This window comes from Anoplopoma fimbria, chromosome 24 (genome assembly GCF_027596085.1).
Source record: "Anoplopoma fimbria isolate UVic2021 breed Golden Eagle Sablefish chromosome 24, Afim_UVic_2022, whole genome shotgun sequence".
NCBI lineage: Eukaryota > Metazoa > Chordata > Actinopteri > Perciformes > Anoplopomatidae > Anoplopoma > Anoplopoma fimbria.
The window spans coordinates 9,929,710-9,957,695 of record NC_072472.1 but is presented as its reverse complement, the minus strand read 5'-3'; the positions used below and the strand labels follow the sequence as shown (position 1 = coordinate 9,957,695).

The 27,986-nt window shown below is 38.8% G+C and overlaps 1 protein-coding gene and 1 pseudogene across 2 annotated transcripts; both read left to right on the top strand.

The window, feature by feature from the left end:
• The first annotated feature begins 73 nt into the window (after positions 1 to 73).
• On the top strand, positions 74 to 26,777 carry LOC129113685 (glutaredoxin domain-containing cysteine-rich protein 2). Of its 2 annotated transcripts, none has more exons than XM_054626119.1 (6): positions 74 to 155; positions 18,554 to 18,705; positions 19,162 to 19,345; positions 20,688 to 20,797; positions 23,233 to 23,460; positions 25,712 to 26,777. In XM_054626119.1, exons 2-6 carry the CDS (start codon positions 18,649 to 18,651, stop codon positions 25,883 to 25,885), a joined length of 753 nt encoding a protein of 250 aa, XP_054482094.1. In that variant the 5' UTR covers positions 74 to 155; positions 18,554 to 18,648; the 3' UTR covers positions 25,886 to 26,777. The 2 variants fall into 2 exon arrangements, with proteins under 2 accessions (XP_054482094.1, XP_054482093.1); XM_054626118.1 differs by lacking the exon at positions 74 to 155 and adding an exon at positions 7,948 to 8,019.
• LOC129113684 (7-alpha-hydroxycholest-4-en-3-one 12-alpha-hydroxylase-like) lies at positions 3,434 to 4,805 on the top strand (annotated as a pseudogene).
• Positions 26,778 to 27,986: the final 1,209 nt, after the last annotated feature.

The following is a 27,986-nucleotide window of genomic DNA, read 5'->3' as shown; positions in this document are numbered from 1 at the left end:
CCTGTTCTCACTTCCCTCATTACCCTTGCAGTGTATATACCAGCCCATTTCCACCTATCGTTGTCTTATGAACTCCCCATCAAGTGTTTGAGCCACTTCATCTGCCTGTTGCCTGGTTGCATGATATTCTTTCAGTACCCTGGACTTCTACCTTGGTAAGTTTGCCATTTGTTGTATGCCTGCCTTGTGTTCTGACCACTGTCTGTGTTTAGTAGAGCCAAACCTCTATGTTTATCTGCTTGGTCTCTGTGTCATGTTTTTGGGTCCAAACCGGCAGTCACTGAGGTATGACATGGAGTGACAGTGACGCACATTAAACTACTACATTCACTGAAATGACTGTAATTTTAGAAGATACCCACTTGATTTGTCTAACTCAAAAAGTCATAGCCTCAATTCATTAGGAAGGCTTTTCATATGTCTGTATGTTTCAATGGGCATCAAAGACACACTTAAAAAATAGTGAAACTTTCCTTTGAAATCTGTGGTTGTGGATGAATTGGGTCCTTTCTTGTTTTGAGCACCACTTTCACAGTGTGTGAAATTTGACCCACCCACATTTGAGCTAAAATCCACCACAGTTGACTCAAGATATACATATAAACACCCACATTATGGCCTTTCAAGACCACATTACCTGCTGCACTGTGCATGACAAATGAAGCTGAATGGAGAGGATGTGGTACCAAAGGGTTTGCGGGCTATTTTCCATTCGAGACAACCTTGCCAGAAATATGGGTTTTGCCCTGGTACTGCGAGGCATTTTACGTTAATGCTTCCATGAAATGCTCGATGCTATAATTTATTACGAAGACACCACTTTTTCTCCTCACTGTGCTATAGTGATGTCGTGATGTCAAGCTGAGAAAGAGCAACAGACTGCGCATGAAGAATAAGAACTAGAGGTGAAGAAAGGTCAAAGAATTAGATAAAGTCGGGAGGTAGGGACAATAAAAGGAAGGCTAAGTAAGTTTGTAATTATGTAATGTCTAATGTTTGCATTACCATGTCAGTGAGGCTGATCTTCTGACATCACTGAACTGTTAACGCAGAATTACAAAATCATTCAATTGCAGCATTTTTCACTAGGCCTATCTGAGAGGAGAGTAGCATTAACGCCAAGACAAGCTAATTGTATAACCAGTATATAAAATACATGGGATTCTGCAAGCTAATGATGGGTACGCCCCACATGGACGTTAATATTTAACGCACAAGGTAATTCAAGCACTAACACGTGCAACCTTTCAAAATAACTGTCCTTGGGCATCCTTATCTGCTCTTTTTCTGTCCGAACATGACCACATCCCTGCAGCAGTTTAACCCTGATTAGCCCTGTAATAGTGAATTTAAGTAGTTATAGCTGCCCCGGATAAAATTAGGCTACTTTGTAAAAGGACAAGCTACACGACAAAGTCTTAGTTTTCTGTTTTGTGTGTGAGGACTATAAAGTATTGTGTTAAATGCTCTTCTATGGTTCATTTTTTTTGCAGCTTCTTTTACATTAAATTTTCTGTTATTTTTTCAAACTTAATACCAGAGTAGATAAAGTAAGCTATTCCATACAGGATATATATATAATGTGAATAAAAACAAAGTTTATTCCAGAGTAACTGATTCAAACACATTGTCTTTTAAGAGCTTGGAAGAGTGATTTTCTGCACGGCAATTGGGCTTCAGTGCAATATGCTGTACTACATACTGATTTATTCAAATCTTACACTACAGGGATTACAGAAATACAGGATAGTGATTCCTCTGAGGTATTTTATGGTTGTAACAGGACAGTGGGAAGATAGAGTAATCGCATTTTGGTGACATGGCGAGTTCAGGGTACTATTCATTTCAGCAGCCAAGGTCAGGAATATGACAAATTTTGGTGCAGAAACCTGTTTGTAGATAATGGCATAATCCATCAATTTTGGTCTCTCTCTTTCTCTGATATACGGGACCATATCTTGGGAATAGTTTGGATGAAATAAGCATCCACATGTGATCAGACCGTTAAGATTTTCACACCCTGCTTGTCTTGTTTTTTTTTATACGGTGATGAGACAGACATAGAAAATATATTTAGGAAGTATTTCTTCTCACCTTTTTTGCCAATAGCATGGTCTTTTAATTTGAGAGCTGTATAATTGATTTCATTCAAGATTTTATAACGCTTTCCCTCAAAAACCTTGTCTTCACTCTCAAATAGCCATTGCTTGGGCTTGGATTTGCTCTGCTTCTGCTTAAAATGTACGCTTACATGCAGATATGTAGTTGCTCTCAGATTTCCTTCGCTCCAGCTTCAGCCCTTCTCCTCACACTCAAGGCTACTCGTGCTGGTGGAATGTACGCTCTCGGATATCTTTTTCTGTTTCTGGATTTTGTCCTAAATCCCTTTCTATACTCGCCAATAAATAGTATAACAGTATGCCTGGTGTAGCGTTGACCAGTGAAATGATCCCTTCATTGTTGTGTTCACCTTCCTGAGCGTCCCTGACATTTTTTTCCTTTAACCTGGTTCATCCACATCCGCCCCCAAAGGCTTTATTATGTCTTTACGAGTTTTGGAGTTAAATGACAGTATACTAGCACAAATACCTTTTCTTTTACTATAATGACGAAATATATTTTGAAGTATTTAAGGTTCTTCCTTCTATTTGAGATATTTGACGGTGTGAATGCATAAATAATGGCATCAAAACTCTTCCAGTACAGATATTGAATATAGAGTATAAATTTGATAAACTCATGTGTTCTTTCATTTATTATAATTTCAAAGCAATAATCTTTTTATTTTCCTCTATTTCAAACATACTCATACATACATGCATACAGACTTTAGTTTATGCAGCTATTAAGATCATTGTGGAAGAGTTAAAAATGGAAAATAATATATTTATTAACGTTGTTTATAAAGAACAACAAAAAAAAAAATCTGTGTATGAGTGCTATAGGACTGGAGACGGGCGTGGCCATCCAGACGGTGGAGGGTTTTGGTTCCTCACACCTCTGTGTGTGTGTGTAATCTGTTCCCCCTACTGTCTACAGGTATGGACAATTATCCTTTAGCACTCTCTTTACCTCTAACAATTTGGATCATAATGTATTTTTATACCATACAGTTTTAAAACTATAGAAATTATATTTATACATTTCCTGTTTTTGATATCTGGTTTAATTGTTAGTAGTTTTTGACAATATTTTATATCCAGCTCGGCCACACATGCAACTTGTTCTTGTATAGTTCAATTATTCTCCAAGTCTTCCATAAAAGTGTGTCACTCTCTTAGTGGAAAAGCTGGTCCCATGAACACAGAAGGAGCAACATGGTATTTATCATGTAGAATGTGGACCTTCAACCTAAATCACTCTGCTGCTGCAAGAGGAATCAGTCATGACTTTGCTGCTACAAATCCTTCTTGGTTTTCTTGCCCTACTGATTGTAGGCCTGTTCCTACTGGGGGCATTTCGACAGTGGCGACCAGGAGAACCTCTTTGGATAAAGGGCTCATCCCCTGGTTGGGACATGTCATAGAGTTCATAGAGAGGATGAAGCAAAAGCATGGCAATGTATTTACCGTACAGCTGGGAGGCAGTTACATCACAAAATATATGGACCCTTTGTCAATAGGGGCATTTGTTAAGGAGAGTCAAGAAAACTGGACTTTAACATGTTTGCCAAGCATCTGGTGCATCAAGTCTTTGGTTACAAAGCTTTGGAGTACGAGCACCACATTCTCATGACAAGCAGCTATAAAACACCTGATGGGGCCTGCACTGGAGATGTTGACACAATCCATGATGTCTAATTTGCAGAGTGTAATGTTGAACAATATTGGCTCATCTGCAGTTCAAAAGACTTGGATAGAAGACAAGCTGTTTAAGTAAGAAAGCTATAATATCATTTTTAGGGCTGGCTACTTATCCCTTTTTGGCAATGTGTTACACAAGTCTGAAGAAAGTGTGGAGAGAGCCAGAGAGAAAGACAAAGCTGACTCAAAATCCTTATTTTACAAGTTCTGTAATTTTGACCTATTCCTTCCAAATCTGGCTAATGGAGTCCTGCTCCCGAAGGAATAGACGGACGCAGAGAGCCTAAAGGCTTTCTTCGGGAAAGCTCTGTCAATGCAAAAGCTGAAGACCAAGGACAGCATCAGTCCTTGGGTGTGGGAAATGCAACAGGCCAGACAGGAGATGGGTATAAAGGAATCAATGATAGACTGGTACGTGCTTGTGCTTCTCTGGGTTTCCCAAGGCAACACAGAGCCTTCTGCATTCTGGCTGCTCCTCTTCCTCGTGAATCACCCTGAAGCCATGATTGCTGTGAAGGCGGAGGTAGATAAGGTTCTCAAGGAATCTGGCCAGGAAGTGCTACTTGTTGATCAACTTGACCTGTGAAATACTGAGAAAACCCCCCCCACTAATCCTGGATAGCGCTGTAGAGGAGACCCTCCGACTCATTGTGACCGCCCTCCTTACCAGATCAGTGCGACAGGATATGACTTACAACATGGCTGATGGTCGCAAATACCATATCTGCAAGGGTGACAGGTTGGCAGTCGTCCAGAGTGACCCGGAGATTCACACTGATCCACATTCATTCAAATATGAGGGTGCAGGGACCTCCATGTGTCCTGGGAGGTTCTTTGCTAACAATGAGCTGAAACAATTTCTTTTTTCTCATGCTGGTCTACTTTGGGTTTGATCTCAAGAATCCTCATGAAAAAATGTCTGACAGTGACGTCAGTCGAATTGGCTTTGGAGCATTACATCCCATGAAAGACATCCAGTTTCAGTACAGATTCAGATTCTGACCCACAGTCAAACCACGTTTCCTTTTTTAGTTAAGACATTTTCTGATTTTTGATTTTTTTTTGGGAACCTGAGAAAATAATCCATTATGAATATTATTATTCATTATCAATAACAGCACAATATGTATGTTTTTTTTGTGTGTTGTGTGTTTTACATTTAAGATCAACACGAAAAAAGGTATTAATATCATGTATATTAACACTGAAATTAAACTGCTTTCATTCTTACAGTTCCAGTGCTGAAGTAACTGATGAACCTGTCTATATGTTGAATCATCCACCTTCTTATACTGCCTGTCTATAACATAGCAGTACTCATATTGAAAATCTGGAAATGATTTCTGCATTTTGTATCAAGGTTTTCAAACCATGTAATCATCTTCCTGATTAATAACAATCTGCATTTACCCTTTGTAAACACACAGTCACTGAGTTATGCGTTCCTTCAGTCACCTCTCTCTTCCCCTGTGCTTTCCCTCGCCATCATTGCCATTCTCCTGCCGTCCACCAGGTGCCCTCGGACTTATCCACTTGCCCCTGTCACCTGATTCTTACATCCAGCCACTTCCTCCTGCCCTGCAGTCACCTGACCTGACCCCTTTATTCTCTCACCTGTTTATATTTTCATCTATCAGCCCTGTAGTACATATACCAGACCATTTTGCTTTGTGTTTAGCTTTTGAACTAAATGTATCCTGTCCCTGTAAACTGTAACCAGTTTACAGGTAACCAGTTTACAGGTAACCAGTTTACAGGGACATAATACAATACATTTGGCTCTTAAATTTTGAATGGCAAACTATTGCTCAATTGTGGAACAAAGGAAATAATATGTGCCTTGAACTACAATACCTGAATGTATCCTTTGGTAAATAGATTTCATATTATTGACAAACACGTTTTCTACTACTTTTTTCAGTACGAGTAAATTTAGTTTATTGCTCCGTCTGAAAATTATGACATTTTTCAGAAATTTCAACATTTCTGGTGTCAAAAGCTGTTTTTAAATCAGCTTATACTGTATGTTACCCTCATCTGATGATCATGATGACATGATGTAAGTGCACAGCTTGAAACAATATGACAAATGAATGCTTCTATCTAATTCCAAATTGGTCAGAATGAATCTGGTTATCAGTCAGAATTGTTTAGTTACAACCTTCTCCTTTAAACTGTGCTTGAAAATATACTTTGTCTACAAAAATTGTACATTTTCAGTCAAAACTATAGAAGAGTGTATTAAGTTAGTTAAGTGCTTCCCTTGGTACAGGTCATGGTACTGCTATACTGCAGAGTGTCATTTATTGAGGTGCAAATGGGCCAAATGTAACAAACAACCACCGTAAATGATATTGAAAATCAAGTATGACTTTTGCTGCTCTTCTACATTTACAACATGAAGCAAAAACTGAACGGCACAGTCCACGTGCCCTGCCAGTCTCCTGTTGTGCTAAAAATTGGTTGCCTGTAATTGACAAACAATATGCTCTGAGGACATTAATGCAAAAAAGATAAACGGTTAAACAGACATTTGACAGCTGTAATAATCAGAATATTGCCTCAGTCTGATAAGAGTGCATGTCCAGTATATTTTGATAGACAGATCTCATCAATTGGATATGGTGACTGTCAATCTCTGTGGATAATCATAATTTGTTTTATGAAAACATGGCTGATTTTAACTTTTTTAAGGACAAACATTTCTCCCTTGTTCCATCCTTCATCTCTCTGCCTCATTTTCTAACCATCCCTATTTTCATTTCTCCCCCACTCTGCCGCTTCTCCTCCCTCACTATGTGTTCTGTCAATGTGGCTTTGTGCCATACTCTACTTGCGCTCAGTAATCATGCAGACAACCGTGTGTAATTGAAATTACATGTGTTGGAGAGGGGTTGGTGCAATACTAAGACTGGGACCATGAGCTGAGGCTTTGAAAGGGAAGACCCAGAGTATCAAATTAATCAGATGTCCAAGTCCGAAGAAGGGACCTGCAGGGGATGTGATGGTGTGACAGGCAAATCAGGATTTAGATGGAGGAGAGGAGAGAAAGATTAGTGCCTGAAAGGAGGAGAGCAGAAATGAAGGTCAGGGAGTGGGGAGGAGGTGTGGGGAGGAAAATATTTGAGAGACAACATTGTCAACCATGTTGTTGTTCAGTTCTGTTCTTTCATAATTTATCTGGAAAGATGATAAACTTACTTACTTCCTTAGCAACCCAGGCTCCAAATGAAGGTCTTATTTATAGTGGACACTCATTTTCAGGTTCATACTTGTATTTTGGGTTTCTACGAACATTGAAAAATATGGTGCTACTTGTCAAAGGTAGTTTTTGAGCCGTATGTGGCTCAGGGATGTAATCTTCTAATGAACCTGCATGTGACCCAGAAGGGGAGCTAAATGTGAATGGCTTGTTTAATCACGTGTTTTCTTAACTAGGCAGCCTATAAATATCTGACTGGTCTGTTTTATTTCACAGTTTGTGTGCTGGTAGGCATTACAGATACCCAAATGTTTGTACACAGCACTGAAAAAGTGAGTTTTTCATGATATGTCCCCTGTAAGTAATTTTATGGTTAAGGTTAACACTGCAAGATAGATGTCTCATCAACGATAGACAGAGAGAGTTGTTGTATTCTGTTTTTCACCTTGTAAATTAATGCTGATGTTTTGTTACAAAATGGCAACTGAAATTGCCGGCCCTGTTGGCTTGGTTCATTCTTCTGTCTTTGTCTTGTATTTTTTAATTTCCTGTCAATGAGCCTTGTTGGAAAAATATCAACATATCGATACTGCTGATACAAAACAGGACCATCGCACCCTTCCATAGCGTTTTTGGATAACTTGCTGTTTTGAAGCACACCTTTCTAAATGTATGTAAACATTGTTAAAATGTAGTAGAGAGCTATTGAGATATGGTATCTATATAACGATATGTAAAATGTGTATATTCTTCAACTTGCCTTCAACAGACAAGCATTAGCTTCTTAATTTTACTTTTACTATTATTTTTTGGCACACCAAAACTCTGTTTTAGCGGTTGGTTCGATTGTTGCAGGTCTCGCTGAATTATTTTATTCATAACTTCTTTTGTGCGTGTGTTTTGTGCATGTGTTTTGACATGTCTTGTTTTGGGTTTATGTACAGGATTCAGAAGGAGATGGACAGGCAAAGTAGATCAAAATGTGCAAGCAGCCTACAGAGCCAACCAAGAGATGTAAGCTGCTTTTTGTTTTGCACAAAAAAAACACAAGCTACAGGAACAGGGACAGCACACACATTCACACACATGTACTCCCTGTTCTTCTATCTTTGTGAGGACACTTATTGACAAAATGCACTCCCTAACCCCTTAAACTTTACTTAACCATCACAACAAAATTCTTAACTCTAACCTAAATCCAATTATTACCTAAACCAAGTCAAGCCTAAGAAGGAAGTGAGGATCGACCAAAATGGACTCACTTTCCAAAGATGTCCTCAATCTGAAGGACTATAACTAAAATTGGTCCGCACAAAGATAGACATACAAGTGTACACACACATATATACATATACATACATACACAAAACACACTAAAAGTTTTGGTCCGCAAAAATTTCTCTCATTTCTCTTTTTTTCTTTAAAGATAGACATACATTGTTGAAGTGTAATAAAAAAATGTCATTATAAATGTATTCTCCATACACACAACACTCTATTGTTTTCCTTGTAATCAAAATAATGAAACAGAGTTGTGTGTAGTGGTCTTGTGGCAGTGAACAAAGTGAATAGTGATCTCTGAGGAGAGGTTCTGCCGAGAGAGCACCACCATCTGTTCTCACTAAGATGAATATTGGAACCCTATGACAGGTTGAAGTGCTGCATTATGCTGTCATCTATACCATTATTAGACCAATTATAATGCTGGATGGGGAAAGAGAGATTTGGAAAGACAGCCAAGGTGAAAAACAAACGTGACACCTCAGGGAATTAATTTGCAAAAATTGCATAATCACAAAGTACGTTTTCAAACCCTCGCAGACCTTTTGTGGTAGGTAATGTATGGAAATAGAGAGCAGGATCCTTTTAAAGGTGTGAGGAGTTAATTTAAATGAATAATTACAGCCTTTCATTGTGGGCCTGAAGGAGATCTTATAGATATAAATATTCCCTTGAAAAGAGAAATTAACCATTCATTTCCAACCTAACAGTGTGCAGACCTCCTTTGTGCCCTGAGATTCATACTGCAACACTTCCTCTCCCATTGATCTCTTCATCAGGATTCAGTTCTACCAGCTGTACGTGACCTATAAAATTAGTCTTTAGTGCAAGATTTGCCAATTTTGTTTTCCCTGAACAGTGTATTCTTGCTGAGCTGCAGTAGAAGGATATTACTCAATACTCATTCATTGATTTGACAAACTCAGATTAGCTTTGGTTTGAAATGTTATTTTGCAGAGGATGAGGACTGATGATTTTGCCCCCGATCACCTGCATTAAAATCACATTAGGAAGGGATCTGTTCATGAACAGTATAGACAGGAGTAATTATTACAATGCCCAAAAAAGTCCTTTGCTGCACACTTGAGCATGTTGGTAATGTTGTTTTAAGAGAGACTTGTCCTTTTGAACCCTAGGCCTCTAGCTCAGGCCCCTGCTCAAAAAGGTTAGGCCCACGACGAACAATGTATCTCTACCAGGTCTATTTGAATAATCTTTCTATGGTAATAAAGATAACACTTGTGAGATTTCTGCAGAGGTGTAAGCATCGGTATATACAGTATATTACTGGGTATTATGATGATTTAATGAAGATGGAACGACGCCTTACAAAACTGTACACTTTTAGAGTGAATACTCCTTTATGACTTTTAATGAACCATATCACAACATCTGAACAACCTGTACAGACTGATGATAATAAAGTGAAGCAGAGTTCAAGAGGTGGAGTAGAGGCATGTTTTGGCGGAATCTCAAATGGGCCATTTTAGTACCTTTGGGTTCCATCTAAGCCTTTTGATATTTTCTCCGGCAACTGTAAAACTCTTAATACTTACAAAGTAAGTACTGTCGAATGCAGTTTTTATTCAACTGGGACATACTCATTTTTCATAAAATTTGTGTCAACAGCATGAACTTTGACCTTTTTGATTCTGACTTTGGGTCAGAATAGCCAGAAAGGCATACTGCAAAATTAGACCAGAAGCAGTAGGGCATTCTGGTAATTTTGGCATACTGCATTTGACATGCTATGTATTGGGACATACTAATCCTTTTTCTGGCAAACTAAATAGTATGGTAGTATGTGTGTGTAAGAACGCACAGCGTTTCCAGAGTATGACCTAAAACTAGTAGGCGTGATGAGGTTTTTAAGTCTCATTTAGTCACTTAGCAACAGTTTTTAAGACCCATAAAACCTTCACGGTGGGGTTTTTACTGACCTATTTTATATCGTAGAACAATTTGTTAAAATCTCTGAAGCTTTTGTTAACCACAGACCTTGTTGCAGACATCTAACAAAGGATAATTTAAAAAAACAAAACATTGAGTTGAGATACAGGTTCTAGGACTCGTTAAGGATTTGTTAAGGAGTACCAATCTCCAACCTGCAAAACGGGGCTGTGTTCTCAAAGGGTAGCGTGGGTGAATCGCTGAAAAAACTGAAAGACATAGGGGTGGCCATCAGCAGCGTTGATATGCCCTGAAACACAACTTTCAATCACAAAACAGCAAAGGTAAGACAACAGGCTATATAGAGTGTGAAGTTTGAGACAAATGTTGGAATGTGGATAGCAGGATAGATAGATAGATAGATAGATCGTGTCATGCACAAAACGTGCCCAACCCTCATGGGTTTACAAGACACCAACAATACAGCTGCAGTGGATCCACATCTCATCAAGTCACTTTAATTACAAAATAACAGGTTGCTTCACCGCTCAATCTTAAACAAAACATTCCGCCTTCTCTCCCAGGCCTGGCAAATAAAATCTGCTACAAAGAAGGTTCCTTTCCTGAAACACAACTCAAGTTTTTCATAGTCATCCAGCCAAAATAATTAAACATAAATGGAAGGCTTTTTACTAAAGAGGACATCCCTTATGTCCTCGTAGACAGGACAGTAAAACAAAAAGTGCACCTCATTCTCAATCTCCCCGAGCTAACACAACAAACAGATTCTGTCCTCTGGAGTGGAATGAAACCTACCGGTCTCTAGGGCTAGTGGTGATGTTCCCGAGTGTAACTGTGCACATAGGGATCTTTGTCTTTTGTTTAAGTTGTACTTAACATAAAGTTCTGCATTATAGTTATTCTTTATGAGACAATAAGTTCGTAACTTTGGTTTACACCATATGTCAACAGACCATTTCTCCTAATATCCTGAATATTACAAAGTAACCTGTTCTGAAAAATGAAAGACAAGTCGGTCATATTAAATAGAGATTTCAAACCCTTAGCCCATGGATGGCCATGCAAAATGTCCCAATGAAATATCTATCTTTGATCAGACATATTCACAAGTCTATTCCAAAGTAGGAAGTAGTAAAGTTGCTATTACCACTATTGAGCATGCTACTTTAGTGCGTTTTTGCTATGTGCTCATTTAGTTGCTTGCTGTTGAAATTGTCAAACAAAAGTATTTATTGACATCATTACATCAAAATATGTACAAATGCACACAACTCCTTTGGTATTTCAATTTATGCCTTCGGTGTTGCTGGACATCCTCCATTGTAATCATCAGCTCTGTGTGGGTCGCCATTGTGTTTATATTGGATTAAGAATTGTATGTTCACTTGATTTTACTCCAGAGTAAACTCCTTCTCAAGTGACATCTGCCACGGCCGTTTCTCTCTTTGAAATGCAGCCAAAACTGCTTGAAATGAGGGCCTCCTATTAAGGCCAAGTAAAAAAAACAAAAAAAAAAACATTAGATGTAGAGCATTTGGCTGCCTCAATTTCCTTCGCTCCTGTAGTTATTCTTTTAGAAAAAGAGAGTAAAGCTCTGGAATCTGGCACAGCACAAAACAAACACATTGACATTCAAAGGTCTGAAAAGATCTAAAATGTGGAAAAAGCTGAGCTTCCCCTCACTGAACTTGACCCTGCAGCTCTATCAGCTCAGGTTGCTATATGGATCAATATTGTTAGTTGGCCTATTTGCTACAAAGTTATCAGCCCGTATTTGTAATTGGATTCCTCTCTGCACTGTATACAGCTAATCAGAGATATATTTATTCAGTGAGTAGACTTTTCAGCCAAGAAATCTAACGGCGCGCCGTTATTCCCATAATGCATGCATTTTATTGCTTCATTGTAGGTGAAACACGATTACATTTTGTCAGCCTTGTACAACTGAAAACAACTATTGCAGTCTTAGATACACTACCAACTGCTAGTGTCTATGCGGAATATCCCAGTTGGTTTTTTTGTGCTCCTGAATACACATAGAGTGCATCCTCAAGAGCATCATCCGAAGTAGTAGTTATTTCAGCACATATTCCAATTTCTATTGACTGAAGTAAAAAAAACAAAAGAAAAACACCGTGGAATAAATCAATATATTCAGTAAGACTGTAATACACTGGATCTTGCAAGGAATGTCCCTCATCCTTTAATCAAACAATGTTTCAAATATTTGAATAGATTTGTGGCTCTGCCTAAATGTACTGCCTGAATTGATGAGAACAATGTAGTCGTTTAAGGGTTATGTCAATTCAGAGATACTTCACTGGACATTAACATTTCTTCCAAAAATTGTCTTAATCGGCCTACAGGAAGAGTGTGACATTTTAATATCCAGGCTAGACAATGATTGATTATGCGTTTATCTCTGATAACCTTTTATTATGCTAATAAGACAGGTTTGCCTGTCTCTACATTGCCTCATACATTGTGACATGACTGTCAGAGCGGATTTTAATAGAAAGATACAAATATTTCCTGTCAATATAAAATTACACACACACACACTGTGTGTGTGTGTGTGTGTGTGTGTGTGTGTGTGTGTGTGTGTGTGTGTGTGTGTGTGTGTGTGTGTGTGTGTGTGTGTGTGTGTGTGTGTGTGTGTGTGTGTGTGTGTGTGTGTGTGTGTGTGTGTGTGTGTGTGTGTGTGTGTGTGTGTGTGTGTGTGTGTGTGTGTGTTCATAGTTTATATATATGTGTGTGTGTGTGTGTGTGTGTGTGTGTGTGTGTGTGTGTGTGTGTGTGTGTGTGTGTGTGTGTGTGTGTGTGTGTGTGTGTGTGTGTGTGTGTGTGTGTGTGTGTGTGTGTGTGTGTGTGTGTGTTTTTTTTTTGTAAAGTTATTATTTTATTCGGCAGCCTTCTAAAAGCTCTGCAGATCTTATTTATGATTTTTCATAAATAAAAAGTTATGACAATAAGACCTTTAAAACTCAACAGCAGAATTGTGTTTGTTAGAACCACCCCTTGGCCAACTTGGATTTATTATTCAGATAATGTAACTTCAGACACAAGTCACAAGCCATTTGAGGATTTCCAAATGGCCCCTGCAACAAAATCACACTTCTAATAAGCATAGGAGTATTTGCTGATTCCCGCCAGTTCGCTGGCCTGATTCCCTTGAAGCTGTTCTCATTTTGTCTGTGATTGCAGTTAGAGGAAACACTCGTGCATCATTTTTGTGAGAGGGATCCTTTTTTTTTTCTGAAGATGAAATTAGAGTGTGGTGGAGAGGTCACAGGTAGAAGCTTGTGTGGCATCACAGCCGCAAGTTGCTGCATGTGCTTAAGAATTCATGAGAGCGAAACACCATCACCACCACCATGCAGCTAATTAAAATGAGAGAAAATCAGTCCCAGTGACATATTAAATATTAACTTGACTGTGACTTGCAACATCTATCATTTGATAGACACTGCAATTAAGATAATGATGTTTAAATGCATTAGTCGTTCTATTTAAAACATTGCTGCTTTGGAGCAGATTTTTTTTAATGACCGTCTAATCTAAGTCAGTGTTGGAGGTGTCTGCTTTGTCATCATTTAAGTAAATTTGTGCTGTATCAGCTTATATTTTATCATAGCTAATTAAGTTGAACACTTTTTGATCTAGTCCTGGGCATGAAGTCTATTAAAGTTTTTCAACATTTTGGGGAAACATATAAAGTAGGGGTCTGTGGAAGCATCACTTCACTCCCTGCACTCTGATGAATTTTTATGCATCAATTTATGGTGGAAATTTATTCATTAAGGAAAACACAAAATATAAAGATATAATGGAATATAAACCCAGTAAGGCTCTCAGGTATTCTGTATTGCTTTTAATGATATTTCTGCTCAGTCAACAAACATGTAGGCATGAGTTACTATTCCCTGATCTTTTGTAAATTTGTTTGGGGAAGTAGGCATAAACTCTGTAAATGTGCATGGGGCAGCAATTTATATAATTAAAAAATTTAATCACTTTAATAGCTCATTTGTGTTTCAGTAGAAAATCTCCCCATGTTTAAAACGTGCTGCACATTCAAACATATCCCACATTTGTGTTTTCTGAGAAGTTGGGAATAAAGTCATTTCATTTTTAGAACTAAGTTTGAATATTGTGAGAGTAAAGTAATTTAATAATAAAAAGGTAAAAAATAAATAATGTACCTGCCCTACAGACTGCTGTGCATCATTACAACTTTATGGTCTGTAGTGGTAAAAGAAAGTCTGATGAAAAAACGCCATATTGTATAACCCCTATGCACAGCTTGTAAAACTGGGGCCTGTCAATGAAAAACATCTGGATAATCTTATTTTTTTCCCCCCATTTGGTTATAGCTGTAACAGAGGTAATAAAACTACAGTGAGAAAAACACTTGTGAACTAGATGGACCACAGACTTTGTCTGAGCTGCAAATCGTTTCTCTCTTTTTTGTCTATAACCTTTAGAGAGGATGTGCCATTAGTGTCTTCAAATATGGTCCATCACATTCATCTGTAACTTCATGGCTCCTCGCTCATCTCTCATTGGCTCCCTCTCATAGTCTCATCCATCTCTGATTTCCAGCCTTTCACTTTTGCCTTCCCTCCATCTCTGTCATCCTCAAATGTTCCTCCTCCCTTCTGCCTGTCAGCCACCTGAGGGCAGAGCAAGAGAGTGGAAAAAAATACAATCTGATTTTGGTGCTGAAATGGAGAGAGAGAAAGGGGGATAGAAGGTGTAGAATAGTTTTGGTTTCCATTTAAAAATGGCAAAACAACAGGTTATCATTACCTTTTCTCCAAAGTCTGCTGACCTGAGGGGAGAGTTTTTTTAAACTCTTTGTATGAGTAATTCCACCTTTCCCCAAAAATCTGGCTCCTGTGTGACTTCAGATTGATAACTGCCGTGGAGAAATTTAAACCGGTGTTTCTGAATGATCTCTGCTCCGTTGCGGCTTAAAAATAGGTGCTGCTGATATGAGTCAGTCAATACTATTCCCCTTGGGAGGGAGTCAGAAATAGCAGTGCAGAAATAATGAGAAGGTGTCAATTGAAAAGTGAGAATTTCACCTTCCTTTTTTTATTTTATTTACATACACAGGGCAAAAGTTCAAAGAGAATAAGGGGAGTACAAGGGAGTACATTACAGAAATGGGTGGAAAGTATATATGCTATCCTTAGGCCGACACAGTGAACCTTGCCAAGTATGATACAAACAGGGGGGTAATCAACACACCCATGCTCCTATGAAGGCAAACCAACCACAATAATAAACATCAACTGATCACCGTGTAAGGTAGGATTTGGTACAGCATCTCCTGAGAGTTTGAGGCATAAACAACTGGGAGCAGAACCAGAAATAGATGAGAATGATTCAGAGAGGAGCAGCCTGCACTCATCATGCTCATACCTGGTTCGTGGATACAGCATTTTTTATTTTAATTCAGTAATTTACACAGTTAGCACGTAGATGTTGCATCAGGCAATCTGGGGAATAGACTTCCATTTGTGTTTAAATTTGCGGCTCAATGAGGCTTGTCTCTGAGCACTCGGGTCCAAATGCATTATCAACCAGCACGGTGAAACCAAAACTATTATTTCTCAGTTTTCGATCTGTATCATCAGAGCACTGAAAATGGATTAGCTGGAGATCTATAGCCAGCAGAGTGCGTGTACTGTACCTAAACCATGAAGCTCATATTGCATATTGTATTTATGGAGGATAATGGGGATGAATGAATGTACATGAACTGTTAATGTGGAGACACAGAGAAGCAGCTTTACAGTGGCAATCATTTAAACCGAAAGCAGCAAGAATCCTGGCACATTAAACGATTCCTTCACTGCGATGCACCCAAAACAATTTCTCGCTCGAGTGACCATATTTACTTGTTCTGCAATCTGATTAAGCTGACTCGCGGTCGGGGAAGAGACAAGGGAGGGTGTCTGTCTTCTCTCTCTCTTTTTAAACCATCCGTCCAATCTCTCCGCTTAATAACAATCATCTGTAAGGATATTTGTAAGATTGATCGCGACATGCATGGGGCTAATGGCATCCATTTGTTAGATTAGTGTTTGTTCTATTTGCAGAGAAAGTTGCCACTGCCATCAGCAATTTAATAATATAGATAACACCTTTCAAACCTGTAAATAGAATCATGCAAATGCTGTATGCATTTATGGATTGGGCATAGCCTGTACATTTACACAGGCACTCACCGACACAAAGCAGACACACACACACACACACACACACACACACACACACACACACACACACACACACACACACACACACACACACACACACACACACACACACACCACACACACACAAACAAATGTCCAGCACATGATGCCAGAATGTGACCCGACATTGATTTAGGAGAAAGTGATGCAGATTACAGTACTGGCACTCATAGATGTGATTGAAATCTTGAATTATTCTCCAAACTGGTGATAAATTGAAGCTTAAAGGATGCTGACAGCATGAGGTATACCTTATTAGGCTTAATAAGAGTCAGACAGGCCAATTCTGGAAATGACAAAGAGGAAAATTAGAGATGCTGGCAATACTTTTATATGATGGGAACGTTAAATAGAAAAAAAGTCCATGAGTAGACTATGTTTTTTTTAATTTGGAATATAGATAACCAATCTCAGCAGCTATTTCACACTTGTGGGCCATTTTCTTTTATTTTTGGTTTTCCTGCTTCACATTGTGTATACACTTTCAATTCAGGGAGCTGCTCAGTAAACTAGTATTTAAAAGGCATACATTGGGATATATATATGCTTCAATCAAGCTGTATAACAATAAATAGACTTAATTGTTAGTCCAACAGAAAAAGGCTATCAATTATAAAGGTCCAAGGTTGAAAGGAAATATTTGTTTTCACAGTTTTTTTCCTGAAATGTACATGAACTGCCTCTATCCTTGTCTTTCTTAAATGATGGCATAATAGAATGTTTGCAGGGAAGGTATACTAATAAGAGTAATACATTTCAGTAGGAGTATGATTATTATTTAATCATACTCCTACTTAAATGGCTCACGGTTCTATAGGTTTACCCTGTTAGTCACACTAAGAAGCGTGTAATTTAAAGTTAAACACAAAATAGGGTCACGCAATTTACCAAATAATTGAAGTCATTACACTAGACAGGAAAACACTTAGCACATGGTGATTTAGGTTAAGAAACTAATTGTATGACTCATCAGTTCTAGTAATTACAATGTAGGATCAGCAGGGAAAAACTGTATAATTGTGTTCTTCCAAGGATATTTTTTTAATTGAAATAAAAGATGAAATTCTTTCTTAAAACTTTGGCTGTGAGGGGAGACGTTGCATATATTAGTCATGTAAGTTTTCACTTCAAATATTTTTTTGAGAGCATCTTTTCCAGAAATAGAGAAAGTCTGGACTGAAGCCCCTTTTTCATGTCTCGTCTGTGTTGTCTAAAGGACTTGCACTTGTGATACGAAGTCTTTTTGATATGTAAGTATGAATATATAAATCTTAGATTATAGATAAGGTCCCTGAGCGTTATCTGCCGGAGAAAACTTTTCAGTCATTCTCATGTGTGTAAAAAAACCAGAGATGCTTCTTAAGATTACACTATTAAAGAGGCTGAATCAGTCTCCACTGAGTCATGAAATAATGCGCTATCAAACAATAAGAACCAGACTACTCACCTTCCACAAGCACATCTAGTACAAAAACACACATGTATAAACAAACCAAATAAGTACACTAAAAGCAAGGTGTTAAGCCAATGTGATACAACTGTAAATGCAGCAATCATAAAAAAAATATATATTTTGGTAAAGGTTTTCAGTTTGACAGCAAAAGACATCAAATGTTGTGTTACTGATGCACTCGGCTCCAGTCCAATGACAGGAAGTCCTACAACATCTAACAACTCCCACACACACACACACACGCGCACACACACACACTCAGAGCACCTCACTCTCTCTTCTTTCTTTCACACACACAAACACACAGTGTTCCAAACTGGCTCCAACCTCCTTCTATTCTGGTGATCATAATTATTTGATGTCAGAGCTTCTGGTTTCTCAACCACCACCCTTCTGTACACACGATCCAGCTTTAAATAATTTAGCACAGTGAGCTAGAAAAGGTGGTCCCTTAAAACAAGCAGGTACATCCAAACTCAAGAGGCAGTATACACGGAGAGAGCTTTATCTCATCTAGTCGTCCACCCACTGCTCACACGCTGCTCTTCAGTCGGGCTCCTGTACCCCATGCTTCAATCAAGCTGTATAACAATCCATTATCTCATCCATCCATCCGCACATTCTTTCATCGCACCAGGGACCGCTATGTCCAGCTGATGTCAATTCGCCCCAGGTAAGACACTCTTTGGATGGACTGACCGTCTCTCTGCATCCCCTCCTCAATCACCCACCATGGAGGAACTCCAGAGAAAACTGAATCAACACTATGAAGGCACCAAGCCCAGAAAGGTGAGTTATTTTCAGGACCACTTCTTTTGACATGCAAGGGTTTTGAAGCACTTTAATAAATGCACTGTGCTCATAGTAGACACATTGAGATCTTTACCAAGCTTTCTGTTTGAATGATTTTAATGCAGTTTCTTTAATATCAGAAGCATATGGTTTCATATTTCACAACTAGCTGAGGCTGGTGTGCTTGAAGATAGTTCTCGGCTTCTAATTTCGCTTGGCGTCATACTGCAAACAGAATAAAGCAGAATGTTAGCTTGTATGTTGACATGCTGCAAATGTATGCACCCCTCTGTTTTTGAACATTATTATTTTCTTTTTCTACCCATAAATCATCTTTTGTATGCTAGCAAGCTATGCAAATAAGTCTCTAAACAGCAGTTAACATGCCACTGCATTTTTCCGGCATGTAAAACCATGGAGTAAACACATGTCACCTTCAACTCCAAACCACAGGTGAGGTTCAAGCTGGCCTCGTCCTACAGCGGTCGGGTGCTGAAGCACGTGTATGAGGACGGTCAGGAGCTGGACAGTCCGGAGGAGAAATACCCTCACAGCTTCGTCCACCGCAAGATCCCTCCCAGCCACTTGGAGGTGGAGCAGCTCTGTGGGTTTGAGGATGCTCATGGGGACCAACCGGGTGGGTTTTTTCTCATTGTGTAACACACTGCTGCTGTGTGTTACTTTATATGCATGACTGCACTGAGGTTTGTTTGCGTGGGCTGTAAACCAGTAACCAGGGAGACCAACGAGATGTGTGTGTTTTTAATTTGTGTACTCCAGCCTATACGTTGCAGGGGTTTCTGTGAAATTGTTTTGGCATGTTTTTGCTTTCTTGCTTTAATATGACTTTGCTGTACATTGTGTTGGTAATTATGTGTGCAAAGTGAAATTGTCAGAATGCTTATAAACATCTCAAATACAAAGTGTATACAGCAATCTTTGTGATGATGATGATGATGGGACACATCTCAAAGCTACGCAATTACAGGTTCAATAGCCTGCCTACGCGCACTGATCATATTGTGATCTGCAATCAGAAAAGCATATTCTATAGGGGAAGAATAACATGATGAGCTGAATCCTGTTGTTTCTCCCACCCAGTTGTATATGAAAGACATTTTCTCTGCTTTGATGACGGAGTTAATCTAGCTAAAATAATATCTAGCTGGTTCCTGAGTGCAAATGTTATAACGTATCACTATTTTGGAAGTTAATATTCCGGAAATTATAGCAGTGTGCAACAGAGGAGGTCAATCGATTACTACCAATTTCAAAGATGAAATGCGGAGTTATTTTAATATGCTAAAGATATATTTTCCAATTTCTACTGTAGTGAGAATGCACTACCTATTCAAAGCATTGTTAAAATAAGTGGATAATGTTCAGTTACAAGATTAGTTTTAGATTATTTATTGTAAATAAGCTTATTTGCTTTGTTGCAGAGAGTTAGATGAGGAGATTCATTCCACCCTCCTATTTGTACAGTAAAAATGAAGCGACAGACCATAGAGACTGAAAACAGGGCGAAACTGCTTTTCAAAGCCAACACAACCGGCCTTCCACCACCTCTAAAGCTCACTAATTAACATATTGAATTGTAGCATACAAATTCTATTTAGTCCTTTGACAGGGGTTTATGTGTCAAACCATTTGTTGACTTGGATCAGTAGCCTCCTGGAGTGCCCGCTGGTTGCCTGGCGACTGGTTACAGAAAATGTAGTATGCATCTTTGATATGTTTATATTTTTGTTCGTGTTTCTAGTGAGGAAATACACCACTTACTGTAATACATGACTTGACGTTGAATGTTGTTAAGATGGAGGATTTGATAAGGCTAGGATGCTATGCTAACACAGCAAGCCTGGATGGTCACAGTTAGGGAAATGCATGCTGTTTGTGGATGAAACCTGGGCCCTGGCCTCAAATTCCTGGTACAAGTTATCACTCTATCCTGACAACATGTTTTGTTGTGTACTCAGGTGTCTGTCCTCCAACGGGGCTCATTGCCCAGAGAATAAACGTGTACAGAGGAATGGGAAGCTACAAGCCTGCTGCAGGCCAGACTGAGGAAGCAGAGGGAGATGCTAAAGTAAGCAATAATGCTTACTGGTTTCATTTCTTTTAAATGTGTACATTCATCGAGATCAGCTTACTTATTAGATTTCCAACTATCAGTGTCAAGTTTTTACTAGTACTGAAGTACTGAGACCGATCTTTATTGTCTTAGTTCATTCTCCATGGCAGTTACATTACATTACATTACATTACAGTCATTTAGCAGACGCTTTTATCCATTACAGTCAGTAGTATATTACATATCATTCACCCATTCACCCAGCAAGGTGCCACCATCAGACTCTAACTAACATTCATGCAACATCCAGTCCACACCGATGGCAAGCCTTCGGGAGCAACTTGGGGTTAAGTGTCTTGCCCAAGGACACATCGACTGCCGAACCCTCTGATTGGAGAATTACCTTGCTCTCCACTACGCCACAGCCGCCCAGTAAAGCAGGAATCAGAATTAATATGATTCTCTTGAATGCTATTTAATATGTTCATCAGTTTGGTAATGGAGATTGTAATGTAGCACCAGAGAAATTGTCAGTTCAACATTTGTAGTTATTTATGGATGTGATGTTTAGAATAATTGTCTGCTATGTTAAACAACGCCTACAAAAAGAGCAGGTTATAACCTTTATAATTATGCTTTTGTGTTTCTTACACCCTTTGAATGCTAAGTTACTAATTGTGAAGCATGATCACTATGCAACGTCTCTGTGGGTATACTTATATAAAGGTAATTATCATAAGAAAGTATCACAGCTCCTTGGAAGAGTTGGTATTTTTTGTAAAACCCCACAGAGCTTTGCTGAAAAGCAAACCGACATGCCAAAATAAGCACATAGGCAATTACCAGCCAACACAAATTAATTTAATAATTAATTCATATATCTTTAGAACAGAACAAGCCATCAAGATTTAAATTAGAATATGAGAAGAATCCTTGGCTAATTAAAGCACCAACTGCGTGCTTTTCTGTGGAAAATTGTTCAACAATTTAAGTCTAACTACAAAATAGTTCATCAGAAAGGAAAAAGCCTTGCTGAGCTGCTGTGGCAGTGGCTTCATTAGTGCAGCAGGCGGAGGAGTCAGCTACGTCGCCTGCTGGCTTAGTGTCGGTTTCATTCTTTTATCTTCTAGACAAAGGCATGCATGGCCCTGGTGACCAAGGCCATTATTTATCACATTTATCAGTTGAAAACAGCAATCTGGATTTAGTTTATCCTTTTAGGGCATTATTGAAATAATGGCAGGGTGGTCCTAGAGGAGCACCCTGCCATTATTTCAATAATGCCCTAATGTATATGACTCTTTTTCTTTGTGTTTCATAATGAAAGAGATTAACTGACAAAATATGCTCTTTATCTGATTTTCACATTATTATTTTTTAAAAGTTCCAAAACTTTTGAATGAAAAGTTTTGAATGTCAGAAATATCAGGGAATAGCAAAGTAATCACAGATTTATTGGTAATTAACAATGTAGCCCTGCTGATATGGATGCAGAAGTTAGAATCTGATACATTTTCCCCATAAGCATTCCACCTTTGCAGCACTTCCACGGCTTGAATCAATATGAAACTCTTCCAGTTAAATCATCAGTTAAAAAGATCACCAAATATATTGTTCTTTGAAAAAAAAAGTTGAAGGTACTAGCATGTGTACATTAAAAAGTGTCAGACTGTAGAAGTCAACCAAGACACCCATGCAAGGTGCATTTTGACAAGAAACAATCTCTAACAGAGCATACAATTCTGTTATGTTCTGGCTCAATTTGCAATAAATTCAGCAACTGTGGTGCTGTGTTTTGAATTCCGAATTTGCTATATTTCACGCCTCTGACTAACTTCTTCTCCATGGCAATAGCAGCTGAAGCTCATGGGTATTGTAGTATTTTTAACTGTTCTTCATGCCAAAATGACATGTATCATTAAACTATCCAGTATACTCGAGTGTTTCTATGTTAAGTGGAATTGAAGATGTTGTTTAGAGAAAATAATGTAAACGGTAATACAGAATGGGGAACTAGGGACTCCTTAAACTTAGAAACGTTATGGTCATAGATTATATAGATTGAGTTTAATGCAATTATTATATTGCTAGTATCAGCCATTTATCTCCAGATTTAGATAATACACAGAAGAAAATCTGTGTTAAAAGAGAAAGTACTATAGTTTCCAATTTCTCCACCACTAGAAGCCAGAACACGGACACAAAGCATGTTGTGTTTTGCACAGGTGGTCTGACTCTTCATCTGCATTCAACTAGAAAAACCTCTTCTCACCCACACATAAAGCCCACAGCTAAATGTGGTCACTCTCTCTCCGAACCAAGAATGGAATCTGGGAGTTGTTGAAAATCTCTAACACATCTAGACGCTAATGAAAATACTTAAATCTTAGGATGCGCCGGTTGTAGTTGTAACTGTTGTAGGATTATATGACGCGTTCTGTTTTTGTTAGTCCTCAGTGTTGGACTTTGGCAAGATCATCATCTACACCAGCAATTTGCGGATCATCAGAGCACCTCAGAGGAAGCCTGAAGCGTCAAGGCACAACACGGTGCCTCCTGTGGACTTGGAGGGATACCCAAAGGCCAGGGAGAGGGGGAGCAGGAGGAGGGCTAAAGCTCTTTGTGCCCAGGACGGGGAGGAGAAGGAGGAGAAACAGATCAGCAACACAGAGACCAAGGTAATGATCCTTGGCTAAATTATTCTCAGTGGTGTGGTAGGGTTTTTATCACCCTGCTTCTGTTTCTTGTTATTCTGTCTCACCATGCACTTCTCTATCTCCTTACCCCCTTCTCTCAATTTCTGCATCTGTCTTGAGCCACCTTTTCTTCATTTTATCTGTGATTTCAAGAGTGTAACTGCGGGATTGTCTGTGCGGCCATATTGTTGTAATTTGAAACCTGTTCACAGAAAGGGCTGTTTATTCTCATCCCACAATCTCCTCTGTTTCCTTGTAACTGCCACCAGATTTTCCCCCTTGCCCCCCCCTCCCGCTGCATCAACCACCACCCCGCTGTCCTAGTGTTATCTGTCAACTGTGAACACATACTGATGAGTCTACAGTTTCACTCTGCCCTTGCAGCATTTGCCTGCCACTTGCCAACCCGCAAGGATACCCAGCTCGCTATTATTCCCACCCTCTCACCTCCTTGGCTGATTACTGCTCTCTTCCCCTCACTCCCTCCATTGTTTTCTCACCGATCTTGTTATTTTCTCATTTTCTCTGCCTCTGAAAGAAAAAGTTCACCCTCAGCTTTTTTTTTTTTCATTATTTGACAATCTCACTCCTCTTTGTTGCCCGAACTCAAAGGTAGTTAATGTTTCACTGTTTTTGTTTCTGTATTTCTACATAGGCTTAGATTTATTAAATGTGCGAAAAGTGCGATTTTGCAATTTCAGTCATTACAGTGTAATGCATGATATATATCCCTAAATGCTATGTGCATGCAGCTTAAACTGATAAGATGCACCAAAACATTAAGTGAAGGACACTTTTGTTAAAAGAAAAAAAAAATTGTTTCTAGTGCGTTTCAACCGCCAACATTTTCTCATTGGGTGGATTTTTACTGCAGTCGTGTTCCAATGGTTACAGATTATCTGATAAAAAGTGTAACTAGTAGTCTTGGATTTTTAACTCAATAATATCATACTCACTTTCAGCAAATATCATTTTACTTTTTTAAAATTACATTTTTTTTTTAAATTAAATGTTTAGAATGTTTCTGTGCCACGATTTTGAGATTCATGGGGGCATTTTCCTTAGGAACACTCTAGCATACATCGCTAAGAAGTCTAAGTGTTTTACTTTTCTTTCGGACTCTTATATAACATCCAAAATGATCAGATGTGAATGGCATTTAGTTTGTGGCACTTAAATACTTCAAGGAGCAGTGTGTAGGATTTAGTGGCGTCTAGTGGTGACGTTGCAGATTGCAACCAACTGAATATCCCTCCGCTCACCCCGGTCTTTCCAAGTGTATCGGAGAACTACGACGCCCTTCAGGCCATGTTAAAAGGCTTTGTAGAGCCTGTGTTTGGTTTGTCTGTTCAGTTCTACTGTAGAAACATGTCGTGAAGACGTGAAGACGAATGCTCCATCTGTAGATCTTATTAAAAGCTCATTCTAACGTTACAAGAGTACAACAATACTGAGTTTCAGTAGATTATATACTAAGGAAAACAAAACTATGATTTTATATTCCAATTCTGCCAAAAAATCGCCCTTAATCCTACACGTTTTTCCTTTAAATACACTTGGAACCTCAACAGCAACAACATACTGGTTGCTAAGGACAATTCACAGCCCTCCTTGTGCAAAGTTTTCACCAATTTGTTTTTCACAATCTACTGATTACCGTTGTGCAGTAGTTTGTATAGATTAACGCCTTCTGTAATTATCCTGCCCTCATGTCACTGATAATCTGGCAGCTGCTTGTTATTATACATTTAATTGTAATGACCAGCTGGCTGTATGACACAGCTCTCCCATAGACATTTAATTATAAGTAATATCGGAAAGTTCCTCCATGTCGTTAAGGTTTAGTATTTGCCAGCAGGCCAGCAAGTTAAACTACATAGCTGTGTTAATTGTCGCTCTTTATGAACTGGTCAAAGGTGTTGAAAGTTCATAAGCTTTCAAACTGTTGCAATGTAAATATTTGCTATATATTTTAATGAAAAAAAAAAACTGTGGCTTATTCTAAATATTGATGCATTTGACACATTTAAATACATTATATACAGCAGTCTTCCCTTTCAACTCCCCTCTGCAGTTTAGTCTCTCCCTCCATATGTTCCTTCTCTTTCTCACCCTTTCCAACATCTTCCACACTTTTTTTTACCCTTTGCCTAACCTTACGGCTCCTCAGTCTCACCTCCTCCTTCTCCCTCTCCTCCTCTTCTCCCCTCTAATGTGTCTCTTCTGTCTCCAGGAGGCCGACAGCTGCCAGCATTGTCGCGGTTCGGGCTGCGCTCCCTGCTCTCTGTGTCACGGCAGCAAGCTGTCCATGCTGGCCAACCGCTTCAATGAGTCCATCAGTGATCTGCGTTGCCAGGCCTGCTACCCCCATGGTCTGGAGAAGTGCCAGTCCTGCTCTAGCAAATAGCACTGTTTGGCTGACACCAATGTCTGGCTGAGAGAGAGAGAGAGGGAGTGAGTGAGTGAGTTAGGGAGTGAATGAGAGCGTGTAGCTGTGAGCGAGTGTATGCCCGGTGTGCTATGGGTTTGTCACAATTATCTCAGCAGCAATATTGCTCTAATCCAAAGTGTTCTTGGTGGGGTGTTCCGAGGCACTACTAGGAAACATAAGCCATCATTGGAAAGGGGAATTATGAACTGTGCAGCGGGCACAAAATTATAAAATACAATTACTGTGTGCAGTGAACATGGTTTGCGATAACACAAACACATAATCACTTTTGTGTTGTCACATTATTTCACATCTGCGCCCTTGTCCCTGATAAAACCGGCACGACAGTTATCAGTTTTATTAAAATGATGCAAACATTTTGCTTTTTATTTTGATCTACTGGGAATGCTGGCCTGTTCATATCTTCCCTCTATTCACCAGAGAGAATAAAACATTTTATATTCCAACACGGTGTACTGTTAGATGGTAACAGATGCTTTATTTTTCCAAAATGGAGTGAAAAAGAGACTCAGCGATAAACAGTTTAAGATGGAAAGAGAGAATAAAAATTACAGCCAGAATGGAAGATGAGTGAGTGATTCAAAAGGAGACAATTGCATAAATGGACACAAACAAAATAACTTGTTTGATTGAAGTTCATTCCAACCAGTAAGTGTGAAATGCACCCCTGCTTTAAGGAGGTTGATATGATGACACAATAGCAGTCTTTAGCATTTTGAGTTTTTAACTATTAGTGTTAGTGAGAAAATAAATTACACACTTTTTAAAACCATATTTTAAATACAAAATGTTGACTTTGGCTGGAGTATCACTTAAATACACTATGATATAAAGATAAAAAGAAAAGGAGAGCAAATAAATAATTGACAATATTACTGAAGTCAATACTTATGTTTTCCTATTAATAATCTCATTCTCAGGTTATTTGTTTTCAAATTTTTACCCACACAGTTTTGGTATATGAATGAAATAAAACACCTAATAATGTTAAATGCCTCTTTTTATGTGTCCAGCAACTACTGTTTGAAATTTGTTGTTTTTTGTATTGGGTTATTAACACAGGATTATCATATCAGTTTAACCGCAAAATGTCGGAAATGTCACTAACATATCATTTTTAATTTTTATGGCAGTAATCTGGACAAATCTAAATGCACCTGGTAGTCGGAGAAGCATTATAATTCTAACGACAATTTCTGTGACTGTAATGTGTGAAAGTCATTTCTTAAATGTTTGATGTGTTATCACAGTTGGTTAGAAATGTTTGTTTGTGTGTTCCCAGCTTGAAAATGAAATTAAACATGACAATAAAAACAAATGCCACACGCTGCATTATTCCTAGTCATTACAACTGCAATCAACCACGATGTTTCATAGAGTGCCATTTCAGGATAATTTAACAGAAAAGGAAACTCAGAATTAAATATTATCGCAGTAATCATCTGCAATTTTGTCTCTGGCAACATCAGCATCTACTGTACCAGGATAACATTAACCCATTACAAGCTAACATAAATTCTCCCCATGAGGTTTAACATTAGATAGTAATAGTTACCACATAACTTATGCATTTTATTTGTGTTTGCAGATGGCTGTGGGTGGAATTACCAGTTTAACTTTTTCAAAACAATACAGTAACAAAGCCCTTCGTATAAGCCTACCTGCCCGGTAATCAGATATGGACTGCACTGAGCCCAGTGTTTTGCAGTGGCTGCTGAAATGGCGTTTTCACCACTATCCTTATGCTGCAAGGCAGAGATGATCGATCAAAATCAGTGTTTGCAGTTGAAAGCACCGACCACATCCTCAGAGGTGTTGGTGGCCCAAAGTCATGCCAGAACAAGCACGCCCAGACCATTACAGCCAACTATCTCTGCCCCTATATCTATCTTTGTGCTGGCATATCCATTATTTTGTCTTATTATGTTAGATAGCCTCACACTCTAAACTAAAGAGCAGACTGTATGGCTTATCAGCAGCCTGGTCTAAAAGTCCCATCAGCCATTTATTGCCTATTTCTGGGATGAGAAGAGGAACCCGGGTCCCCCATCTTTTT

Bases quoted from the DNA above. Each gene is read 5' to 3' on its own strand.
- LOC129113685 (XM_054626119.1), top strand. From the start codon at position 18,649: ATGGAGGAACTCCAGAGAAAACTGAATCAACACTATGAAGGCACCAAG. The intron at 19,346-20,687 runs GTGGGTTTTTTC...TTGTGTACTCAG, and splicing joins TGCTCATGGGGACCAACCGG to GTGTCTGTCCTCCAACGGGG. The intron at 23,461-25,711 runs GTAATGATCCTT...TTCTGTCTCCAG, and splicing joins TCAGCAACACAGAGACCAAG to GAGGCCGACAGCTGCCAGCA.